The 11,307-nt window shown below is 50.1% G+C and overlaps 1 protein-coding gene across 1 annotated transcript in view; it reads left to right on the top strand.

Moving 5' to 3' along the window:
• Window positions 1-9,980, top strand: part of EWSR1 (EWS RNA binding protein 1) — a gene marked incomplete at its 5' end in the record, with an annotated part of 22,860 nt that extends 12,880 nt beyond the window's left edge. The window contains 11 exons of the mRNA XM_085326099.1: window positions 698-912; window positions 1,484-1,664; window positions 4,485-4,522; window positions 5,037-5,069; window positions 6,027-6,145; window positions 6,804-6,933; window positions 7,355-7,477; window positions 7,586-7,763; window positions 8,164-8,261; window positions 8,928-9,195; window positions 9,584-9,980. Of these exons, the coding sequence (XP_085182225.1) occupies window positions 698-912; window positions 1,484-1,664; window positions 4,485-4,522; window positions 5,037-5,069; window positions 6,027-6,145; window positions 6,804-6,933; window positions 7,355-7,477; window positions 7,586-7,763; window positions 8,164-8,261; window positions 8,928-9,195; window positions 9,584-9,623 (1,423 nt within the window). The remainder of the gene's footprint in view (window positions 1-697; window positions 913-1,483; window positions 1,665-4,484; window positions 4,523-5,036; window positions 5,070-6,026; window positions 6,146-6,803; window positions 6,934-7,354; window positions 7,478-7,585; window positions 7,764-8,163; window positions 8,262-8,927; window positions 9,196-9,583) is intronic.
• Window positions 9,981-11,307: the final 1,327 nt, after the last annotated feature.

The following is an 11,307-nucleotide window of genomic DNA, read 5'->3' as shown; positions in this document are numbered from 1 at the left end:
GGATTTTATATGAACAAAATTAAAGGGAGGTTTGATGTGCTGAGGGAGGGGAGGCGTGATTCTTGTTGGGATGCTGCTTCTCAGAAGGATGATGAGGCTTTGAGGGAGTGGATAGATATCTATGCATATGTATCTGCAGTAACAAGGCAAAAATGACAAATGCTTTTAAGAAATTTTCTAGATACGGAGTGTGAAAGCGACCTTTTGCCACCTCCTTACATGTGGTTTTGGCGAGAGACTCGCCTCTTGCCCTCTGGTATCTTTACTAACCACTCTCGGGTATGGTGTTGATGCTGACTTCTAGAATGCATGTTTTGAAATTCTCAAAGCCTGAAATACATGAAACAGAACTGTTTTATTATCCATCAGCTGAGAATATTTCAGTGCCAAAGCACAAGTGAAGCCTGTTGTCTGAATTGCTGCTGATTTTTACCCTGACGCTTTCACCTCTTTCTAGCGCTGCGCATGAATTAGGAATAGTCACACAGACTGCTAAAAGCCAAATCAGTCAGGTTTATTTTTTTTCTCTTGCCATCAGACTAGGCTCCGCAGGCTGACTTCACCTTTTTAAATGTTTTTCAATAGTACGTAGGTCTTCAGATTGCGTTACTCCCTAGTGAGATACTTCTGCAGTCTAATGCATGCCTTCCAGAGAACTGGCTTATCTTTCCATGTTTTTAATGCTTTTGTCTTTCAGCTATTCCTCTACACAGCCAAGCAGTTATGATCAGAGCACTTACTCCCAGCAGAGCACCTATGGGCAACAGAGCACCTACGGACAGCAGACTAGCTATGGCCAGCAAAGCAGCTACGGACAGCAGCCACCGCCAACTAGTTACCCGCCCCAAACTGGATCCTACAGCCAGGCCCCAAGCCAGTACAGCCAGCAGAGCAGCAGTTACGGCCAGCAGAGTGAGTGTGCTTTGAGCTGTGGGATTATCAGCGGAAGGGTTGGGTTTTGCGGCCCTTGTAGCACAAAATGTGCTGAATGCAAAAAGAGGCTTTGCATTTGTTGTTTAGGTCTAGAGGGTCTCTGCTTGCAACCGCTTTGAGGTGAGGGGGGTGTACTGTAGCTGTTCTTGTCCTTTCTCGCTGCAGACTGGCTTAACTGGCTCAGTAGCAAATTGTGCTGGTTGCCATGGAGTGGTAAAAGTGAACAGGTGGTCGAAACACAAAGAACTACGAAATGCTGATGTGGCCTGGGGTGGGCAAGACTTGGTATAAGAGACTGTGTATTGCTAGGTGACAATTCCAGAGAGTTCAGACTCGTAGTGTTTAACTTAAAACTTGGTCCTGCAAATGRAAAGCAGTGCATCTTTCTTTAAACAGCACTATCTCTGTAAGAACTGTAGTAAACAGTTGTCTAGGGGTAGTAACTATGTTCTAATGAAGAAAGGGGGAAGAAAAGGCTTAATAGGGTACAGGCTGCTTAGACTCACTCTTGTCTGCAGCTCTCTAACATTTCCATTACAAACTTCCTCAGGTTCGTTCCGTCAGGACCATCCTAGCAGTATGAATGTATATGGACAGGAATCCGGAGGTTTTTCAGGCCCAGGAGAGAACCGGAACATGAGCGGCCCTGATAACCGGGGCAGGGGAAGAGGGGGATATGATCGCGGAGGCATGAGCAGAGGTGGGCGGGGAGGAGGACGCGGTGGAATGGGGTAAGAGCAAATCTTTTCTCCTTTTACCTAATTCTGTTTTACCCATAGGATTTGAACTGGAAAGAGGGGACTGAAAGGTTGACAATCTCAGCTGTACTTCCATGGAGCAAATCTCTATAGCAGGGTTGCTTCTAATCCATGGAAATGTTATCCTAGGGGAAATAGGAGCAGGATCTAATTTTTTTTTTCCTGCAGCTGGTTGGGCATGGGGCAATTACGGGTATTGCTAAACCTGGAACTTTCAGCTCCCTTCATGGTYGTGCAGAGGTGAAATCCTCTGCAGGGTTTAACAGTAACTTCGGATCGAACACACACAAACCTTCCTCCAGGTGCAGGAGTTGCTTCCTGTGCCTCGCTAATGGGGATCTTGACAGTTCAGGTATGTACAAGGCGGAAGCCTCGTGGCAGCCTCGTGTTACACTGTCAGCCTCTTTACCTTAGAAGTAGCATGCAGAGCTACTGTCCTAAGTGTATGTGTGGGGCAGATTGCTGCTGTTGAAGCTGTGGCTTKGAGTGGCCGGAGTACTTAGAGCTTGGTTGGAGTGTGCAGGAAGGCCCCGAGAATATGCAAAGATCTGACTTGACTTCCAGGACTGCTCCCCCTTGGAGCTTTCAGGTGGTCTAAATCAGTTTGGCCATTTTAACTGATGGCAAAATCTGGTTTAGTAAACCTATGTCTTCAGGTCAGCAGTTTGTCTCCCTGTCTGTGGTATCTGTTTTAATAAAGGTGAGGAAAGCGGACTAATACCAAAGGCTAGTGAGAGAAGGAAGGTGCAGCTTTGTGTGTGTTCTATCCCTTCGCAAGTTCAGAGCTATGCAGAGTGTCCGTAGATGCGCACGGGAAATACGGCACGGGATGCAAAGTGGCAGCCCTTGTATTTGGCAGGGCAGCTAGAACTGCAGCTTCTTGTGGATGGGCAACTTACTAAGCTGTTTCACAACCTGGTGGCAACCAGAGTTTGGGCGAGTTACAGTACCATTCTGCATAGCTCTGTTGAAATGAATTGAAGYGGCATGAAATCTTTATCGGAGAAACGCAACTATCCAGTACATGGAAACAGAAGAAAAAGATTTATTCATGATGGAATACATTTGGCTTGAATTGGCACGAGTGGAACAGAATTCCATGRTTCTGTATAAAGATTTCACCCATGATGTATTTAACTCTAACGATCTAAAGTAGATGTAGACACTTGAAATATCTATCATCACATGTTAAAATTTCTAGTTCCTTCAGAGCTTCTCACTGCAAAAGATTTGCCATCTGTCTCTAATCACACCTGTAATCTGAGATTAAATTACGTATGTAGTGATTTCCACTTGACTAGACCATTGAGAAGGGCCCCCTGCTTTATGGACATAGATTTTCTGCTGTCCATAGAAAAGGTGGCCTTTCCGTGAACACCAAGGGCAGGTAGGGGAACTCGGCCCTTCTTATCATGCTGTGGTGATGGATTTCAGTGTCTCCAGCAGGTAAGGAGCTCAATGTTATTAACATGCCCTTTTTCATTGACTCAATTATTTTATATTTTCATTGGCTGTTAAACATGGAAACTTTTTAACATGCTTTGTCGCATTTATATGCTACAGGTTACAAAGTGAGAGCCTTGTATACACTTCAATACTTAAAAAGTACCCGTACTCAGTACTCAGCCGGCAGCATAATGAAAAGTGGGACTAGACACGGTGTCCATATGGAGAGGAAAAATATACATAGAATATTTTTAACCAAATGTATTCATTGTATAAATGGAATCCTTCTGTAACTTTGGTAACTGCGTACTTGTTTTTTGGTAATAAAACCAGAGGAGGTATACTACTTTAGAATTGTGTAACATTAAAAAGTGTAAAAGTATGTGTTTAAAAAGAGAGACATTACATATATGGTGTGTACTTTAACAAAAGGAGGCAAAGCTGCATGCAACAGCTTGAAACTGTGTATTGACAACTTTTTTTTCCAGTATTAGAGGTGCAATACTTGCTAGAAAATAGACGGTGCTCTCCCTCCTCTGCTTGTCTCCTTCAAAACAACTTCTGTCTTTCCAAAAAGAAAAAGAAACATAAAAGTCCTTTTCAGGTGGCATTTTCCTAATTAACCAGCACTTGAAAGCAGTCATAAACCAAAAGTTTTAGCCAAAGCTTTTGATGAAAGCTGYGGCCCTGAGTTTGCATTGGCGTGTGCCGAAATCTTCCGTTCTGGTCTGTGTCCACAAAGCTGCACCCCAGGCCTTCGAGCCCTTGCTGTATTCTGTAAGTTCTCCTTCCACAGAGACTTGTTAAATTCAGTACTGACCTGAATGTATGGCTTTATACCGAGGTTTTAGTGGAAATGTCATCTGAACTGTGTTGTAGGTATCGCGTATGGTTGTCTCCTGCCTTTTTAACTGTTAATGTTAGGGACCTGCGGGCTCGCTTCGCTCTCCTGCTGCGAGAGGCTGAGGGTGCACCTTTATGTACACACAGAGGGGAGGGAGTTGACCAGTGAATGACCTGATTTCTTCTTTTAAATAAAAGCACAATTTGTAACGCTTGAAAACATTTTTTGCCAAGTATTGCACTGATAATACCAATACGAGTAATGAAAGGGTACCGACAGCAAAAGTGGTGTCTAAGACCAGACAAGCGAGGTTGTATATGTAAAGGAAATTTGAGCAAGCTGCCCTGAAGAAAGGCATAGTGACGAGATGAGAGAGAGAGAGAGACAGATGCATTGTTTGGAGATGTTTAGCCAGTGCCCTTCTTCCCAGTGAGCCGCAGAGGCTCAGAGCGGTACTGGCTTTGTAAAGGGAAAGGCCTTCATTTCTTCGTTTATCCCCCCAGCAGCGCTGGAGAGCGAGGTGGCTTCAATAAGCCTGGTGGTAAGTTTTTGAGCATTACAATGGATAGTGTTAAAAAAAAAAAATTGCAGTCAGTTTTTAGAAAAAGTGTAATTTTTATTAGTTTGATAAGTGGTTAAAATGACATGCAACAAGACTGTAATGGGTACTGCCGGCAATGCCTAGGGGTATGCGGTTACAGGACACAGGGTAACTTGGAAGAATTGAAACCACTTCTGTAATTTGGGGAAAATAAATGGTTTGGATTTAATAATTTTTTTAAAGTAACTTTTTTTAAAAATAAACTTAAAACTGATTGGCCTGGTAAAGCATTAAAAAGTGTAATAGTGGTTAATGGTTTTGAAAGGCTGCTAAAAATAGCAAACTGATCACCAAGTAAAAGGTGCATTGCTGACATTTCTGCAATGCAGGTCAATTTGAGTTTAACCAATGCCATCAAATGGTGGTTATAAGTAGATAGTATTGTGTGTGTCAGTTCTTCAGCCTGCAAGACGTGCACTAACACAGCTTTTTATGATTCTCTCCTGACTGGCAGGACACATGGAAGAAGGACCAGACCTTGATTTAGGTAATTGCAAACAACTGCTCAGCCTCTCTCCTGAGACTCTGAGATTAAGACCTTTCATGCTCATTCCCTGCTCCAGACAAGGGCTGTTGCCCATGGACATCATAGCCCTATTACTTGCCCTTTTGGAGAAGAAGCACAAAGATGCTTAGCCGCTTACAATCTCTTTATGGCTATTTGATTTATTTTTGTATTCCTGATTCGTCAGAACACTGGGACTGGTGGAAAACTGCTGATGGTTGTGAGATGTATCCCTCTCCACGGGAAGTGGGGGCCTTTTTAAGTAGCTGACTGGTAGCTGTTTGGTACAGGAAAAAGCAAACTTTAGGCTGCATTAGACTGGAGCTTGCCTGGTAGTCTCTTGCCTTGTCCTGCTGACCCCGGGCCTGTAGGCATATAGCTCTTCCCTTCCTTTTGTGCAGATGTGTTTGGTGGTTGCGTATCAGTCTTCCAGGATCAGCGTAATTTTCTACTGGCAAAAGGGTTGATCGGTGCAGCAAGGAAGGGCTGAATGTCTCTGCAGAAGCACAGAGGATGTGGAACCTAACACACATCGGGTCTTTTGTGCGCAAAAGCTTTTCCTTAGGTCTCACCTTAGGTACCTCCTGTTAAAACCAAGTGGCTTAACCGTGCAGTTTGCATTGCACTGGGTGGGTATCTGCCTGACTTGCTGCACAGAAATGAACCAAAACAGCCAGTAGGAGGCAAGGCAGCTCATGCATGCTAAAGTCAAGGTTTTCCCAGGCATTCCCCCGGAGCATTCAGTGCAGTTCTCCCTCCCTGCGTTTAGGAGGCGTTGCAGAGTCACTGCTCTGAGTGCCGGGATTTTCATGTCACTTTATAAATACACTCATTGAGAGAGAAGCAGCAGCCTGCGTAGGGAGTAACACGATATAAGTACACCACTATTTTGAATTCCCTTGTTTTCTCTCGCTGTTGTGACACTGAATTATCTCCTAGGCCCACCTATGGACCCGGATGAGGACTCGGACAACAGTTCAGTTTATGTGCAGGGACTCAATGATAATGTGACCCTGGAGGATCTGGCAGACTTCTTCAAACAGTGTGGCGTTGTCAAGGTGAGCAAGAACATGTGCGTGCGGGTCAGTGCCAGCATGTCTCCAGCTGATAGAGAGTGATAGAAAGGGATTGCCCACCTCCTTCGTACCACCACATTGATCATTTGCCATTAGACCTTCTTATCCAGGAACTGGGCRGGTCTCCTGCTAGTGGGGCAGTAAGATCACGACAGCTGAGAGCTCACCTATAGTTCAGGCTTCCTGGAAGAACCTTTGCAGGACTTGTGCTTAGACATTGCAAATAGACTTGCAGAAGCACCGGTGATCACATCCTTGAAGTGGAGGAAGCGTGTCCCTGTGGATCTGCTCCTGGCAGGCTGGAGGGATCGGGGTGGCTAGAGAAAGATAGAGCAGCATGAGAGGAGGGTTTGTTCACTGTTCACTCAGTCTCTGCATAGCCCATTTCTTGCACTGCCAGGGGCATATAGGAGAGGCTGGTGTGCCAGGCAGTCTGTTTTTTGGGCCAGTTTGGTTACTTGGGAAGAAACTGCTGTAGATGGTGAGCCAGAGGGGGCCGTTCCTTCTGCCATGGAGTTAYCAAAATGAGGTGTACTTAGGATGCCTGTTGTCTCAGGTTGAATAGCAGAACAGAAGAGAGAGTCATCACTCAGCTTATGGGAGAGATGTGATTTGAGATGGTCTTTTGATTTTCTGCTAGATGAACAAGAGGACTGGGCAGCCTATGATACACCTGTACATTGACAAGGAAACTGGCAAACCAAAAGGAGATGCCACAGTATCCTATGATGACCCATCTACTGCTAAAACAGCTGTAGAGTGGTTTGATGGTGAGTACACGGAGCCTGTTCTGTGATGGAATCACTTCATTCAAGATTCCCTAGCTAAAATCTTGACTGCTAGAAGTAGGCATTTCTTTCCTCAGTGTACCTAGGGTAATAGTCATTTGAAGCTAACTCAAGATTATCATACAGGCTTTTGCCTRAAAAGTTACTGGTTTTAACTGGAACAGGTGAATGTCCTGCTTTGGGTAGTGGTTGTCTGCGGTAGCCTAGGCTCCCTCTGCCCCGTTACTCTCCTATAACTAAAGTTTATCTTAGTAGCACAGGTGGAATTTTACCCTTTGTCTTTGACGCTTGGGTGAAATCCCAGGCATCCTGTGCGCTTGTGTAGCCTGGTAGAAAGGTGTACATCTTACCTGGGTCCAGCAAATAGCAGAAAATGAAGCTCTTACCTTTGTATTYGTTCTAGGAAAGGATTTCCAGGGGAGCAAGATCAAAGTTACTCTCACACGGAAGAAGGGCCCGATGAACAGCATGAGAGGCGGGATGCCCCCGCGTGAGCAGCGGGGAATGCCTCCCCCGCTCCGCGGAGGTAAATCCAACTCCCTCGGCTCCCCAAAGGGCAAAGCCAGAGCTGTGACATCTGCTGAGTTACACTGTCCTTCAACTGCTGCTGGAATTAATGGAATCTTCCTCTCAGGTCCAGGAGGTCCTGGTGGTCCAGGGGGTCCTGGCGGTCCGAGTGGTCCTATGGGCCGGATGGGAGGCAGAGGTGGAGACAGGGGTGGCTTTTCCTCAAGAGGACCCCGAGGATCCAGAGGAAACCCCTCTGGGGGGAGCGTCCAGCACCGAGCTGGAGACTGGCAGTGTCCCAATCCGTAAGTACCAGCTTGCTGCCCGTGCCTAGAAACTCCCCTCTCTGCTTGGGCAGATACCCAGCACTACCCCATGCTGCCTTCATCTCTTCCACGTGTCGCAGCAGGCACATGTGAATGTGCTACCTATGCAGCCGCCCCACTGTGGTGAGAATAGTCATCTTTAGCTCAGAGCACCACAGCACRGATCCTTTTATCCACATTGCAGCATAACCCAGCAGTCTGCAGACAGCCCTGCTGCTGCACGGCGCGCCGAGTAATTCAGACCAAGGGGCTCCCCCCAGGTCCTGCTGACCAGCTCCAAGATGCCGTGCTCTCCGTTAGCCCCCGAGCAACGCTTCTGAGTGATGGTACTTAACCAGGAGTGCATTTGCAGTCTTTGCTAACTCGCGGTTTTGTCTAGGGGATGTGGAAACCAGAACTTCGCCTGGAGAACAGAGTGTAATCAGTGCAAGGCTCCTAAACCAGAAGGGTTTCTGCCACCCCCTTTTCCCCCTCCAGGTATGTGTATGGCAGTGTTYACAGCTGTGAAGGGCTTGTGCTGTGGCACTGGTGTTGCCAAGGTAGCTGTAAGGGCCATGAGCTGTGCTGAGCATGGTTTGAGGCTCTTCAACCACAAATTCAAGGGAGTGGCTGTTTCCAACCGTGGGAATTACTGGGGAAACATCCTTCTTTGAGCTGCGAGATATAGACTGAAGTGCTGTGCTCCACCCTCTCCCCCACACTTTCCAGCTCATTTTGAACTGCTGAGCCTCTTCCTTGGGGCAGTTTTCAGCGCTCCAGTTCCCCAAAGCAGCACTATCGCCTCGTTACTCCCAGGTAGTGACCCCTCTGTCTGCCCCGTCCCTCCTGACTTTGGAGGAGAAACTTGGTGAGACTTCGGAGCTGCTGCAGTTTGCCTACCTCTGGCTACATCCAGCTCAGCCAGCAGCCTGGTCCATTTGATTCTGCAGTCCCTAGGCGTAACTGCTCTCATGTGCGAGCCAACAGTGAGCAGAGCGGATCTCCTGTCCTGCAACCTTGTTCGACTTCAGGGTTTCCCACCAGCTGTTAGGCCACAAATTTCCTGTGAAGGGACAAGAGCTTGAAAGGCTGGAGGAGTGTCCCCAGTAGGTAGGCTCTTACTCTCGGGTTGCTCTTTCCTGTGAACTTTTTCCTCTCTCCTAGGTGGAGACCGTGGTAGAGGTGGCCCTGGGGGGATGAGAGGTGGAAGAGGAGGTGGCCTCATGGACCGTGGGGGACCTGGTGGCATGTTCAGAGGTGGCCGTGGTGGAGACAGAGGTGGATTCAGAGGGGGCCGGGGTATGGATCGAGGTGGATATGGAGGCGGAGGACGGCGAGGAGGAGGACCCGGGGGCCCGCCTGGACCGCTCATGGAACAGATGGGAGGCGGAGGCAGAGGTGGAAGGCGTGGAGGACCAGGAAAAATGGACAAGTATGTGCGGGAGCGAGGGGAGAAGGGGTTGATGGGTTGGGGGAGAGCTGCCGTCTGGGCAAACCACCTGGGGAAAGGGGCAAATTGAAGTGTCAGCAAGGGTGGAAGGGAGGTTTGGCACCTAAGCGGGAGCAGCTCGGTCAGCGGGGAAAGCTCTTGGATAGAGTAACCCCCCAAAGCCAGCAGCACCCCTGGAAAGGGCTGCGGGGGGGGGGGGGGGGAGGGCTGCAGGGCCCCTTCTTCCTGCAGGCAGCCACGTTTGCTTTTGATCCGCCTTGGATGTGGGCGAGGAGCATGCCTTCCCTCCGGCTCCCCCTCGGTGGGAAGAGCCGCTCGGAGAGGACGTGCCCCTCGGGAGCTGCGGCTGACCCGGCCTCTCCGCTTGCAGGGGTGAGCACCGCCAGGAGCGCAGAGACCGGCCCTACTAGAGGCAGACCCGCGGAGCTGCATTTACTACCAGATTTATTTTTTAAACCAGAAAATGTTTTAAATTTATAATTCCATATTTATAATGTTGGCCACAACATTATGATTATTCCTTGTCTGTACTTTAGTATTTTTCACCATTTGTGGAGAAACATTAAAACCAAGTTCAATGGTAGTGGGCTGAGTTATTTTTTTTCCTTTTAAAAATGGTTGTTTAACTAAAACTAAACCAATGCGAAACCATTGTTGTGAGCATGCTCGTATCATCGTGTGCAAACCCCAGAGGTGGCAACTAACTGTAACAATGTTAATGGTTGTGATGTTTTTTTTAAATAAAATTCCAAATGTTTATAAACCTACCACTTCTGGCCTCTCTTGAGAACCTTCTGCCCGGAGCAGCAGCCCCGCGCCGGGCGCCGGCATCTCGCCGCCGGCCGCCCTCCCGCGGGGATTCTCGCAGCCGGGGAGCCTGGGTGCAGGAGCCACCGTAACGGGAGAGGCCGCGGAGGAGCGAAGCGAAGCGCCGTGACCCCGTCCTGCGCCTTCGCCCTGGAAGCGGCTCCGGCGTTTCTACGAGCCGTTGGACCCGAGTTGCGTCCTGGCTGTAATGCGGGAGCGCGGGCTGGGTGGGTGCTTGTCGGGCGGCTCTCCGGTGTCGGTCGCCGTGTCGCCCCGGCGCTGGGACAATGGCACCCGTGAGACGCAGCCCACGAGCCCCACGGCGAGCGCGCGGGCCGTGCTCGCAGGCTGGCTCGCCCACGAAACGCCCGTGGCAACCTTGCTGGGTCAGAGCTTCGGAAGGGAGCGGGGAAGCGGGGTGCGGATCTCCGAGCCGAAGCCTGGGAGGGAGGGCGCTCTGCGGGGAGAGCCGGTGCTGCGGGGTGCAGCCTCGTACCGGGGAGAGCCACAAACGCGGGGTTTGGAGACGACCTCATTTCTCTCGTTCTGTCCTTGTCGTGCTGGGGACTTTTCTGTGCCTTGGCGCCTTCCCCTCGCAGCCTGSCCGGTGCCCGCCGGCAGCCCTGGCGTGGTGGTGGTGGGGGGGGGGAGTTGCTGATGGCTTGGGCGACGGCGGGAAGGGGGGCAGTGACTCACTGCGTGTGGCCTGGTGKCCCACGCGGAGGGGACCGTGTCCCCGTGGGAGGGCGCTGGGCCCCAGCACCGGCATCCTCTGCTGCCCAGGCCTCTGCCTGGGAGCTCGGGGCTGGGGCCGAATCCTGCCCCCGTGCTGAGCATCCTCCTGCAGCCCGGTCCCCTCTGGGAGCTGCTTGCCCCCAGCTGGGTGCTGGGTTTGGGGGGGGAGAACGGTCCCCTTGTGCCGCAGCACCCTGAGAGGGCTGGGAGCTTCYGTGTGCCTGGCACAGCACCGGGGGAGGGCAGCAGGGACCTCCCTCGCCCGCAGGATGAGCCCCCCTCTGGGACCCCCAAGTCAGACCCTGTGGGCAACTCGGGGGCGAAGGGGGGCTCACGGCGGGTTTGGGGGCACTGGGGCTGGGTCCAGGCCCGGGCAGGGGGCCCTAACCATAGTGCTGCGTGTGTGTGTGTGTTCGTATGTGTGTGCGTGTGCATGTGCGTGTGTGTCTGCATGTGTGTTTCTACGTGTGTGTGTGCGCGTGTGTGCATGCACGTGTGCATGTGTGTGCATGTGTGTATGTGCATGTGTGTGTGCATGTATGTGTGTGTGTG

Source organism: Rhea americana, unplaced genomic scaffold (assembly GCF_003343005.1).
Source record: "Rhea americana isolate MKP2758 unplaced genomic scaffold, rheAme1 scaffold_128, whole genome shotgun sequence".
In the NCBI taxonomy this organism is placed as follows: domain Eukaryota; kingdom Metazoa; phylum Chordata; class Aves; order Rheiformes; family Rheidae; genus Rhea; species Rhea americana.
This window is presented reverse-complemented; position numbering and strand designations above follow the sequence as displayed.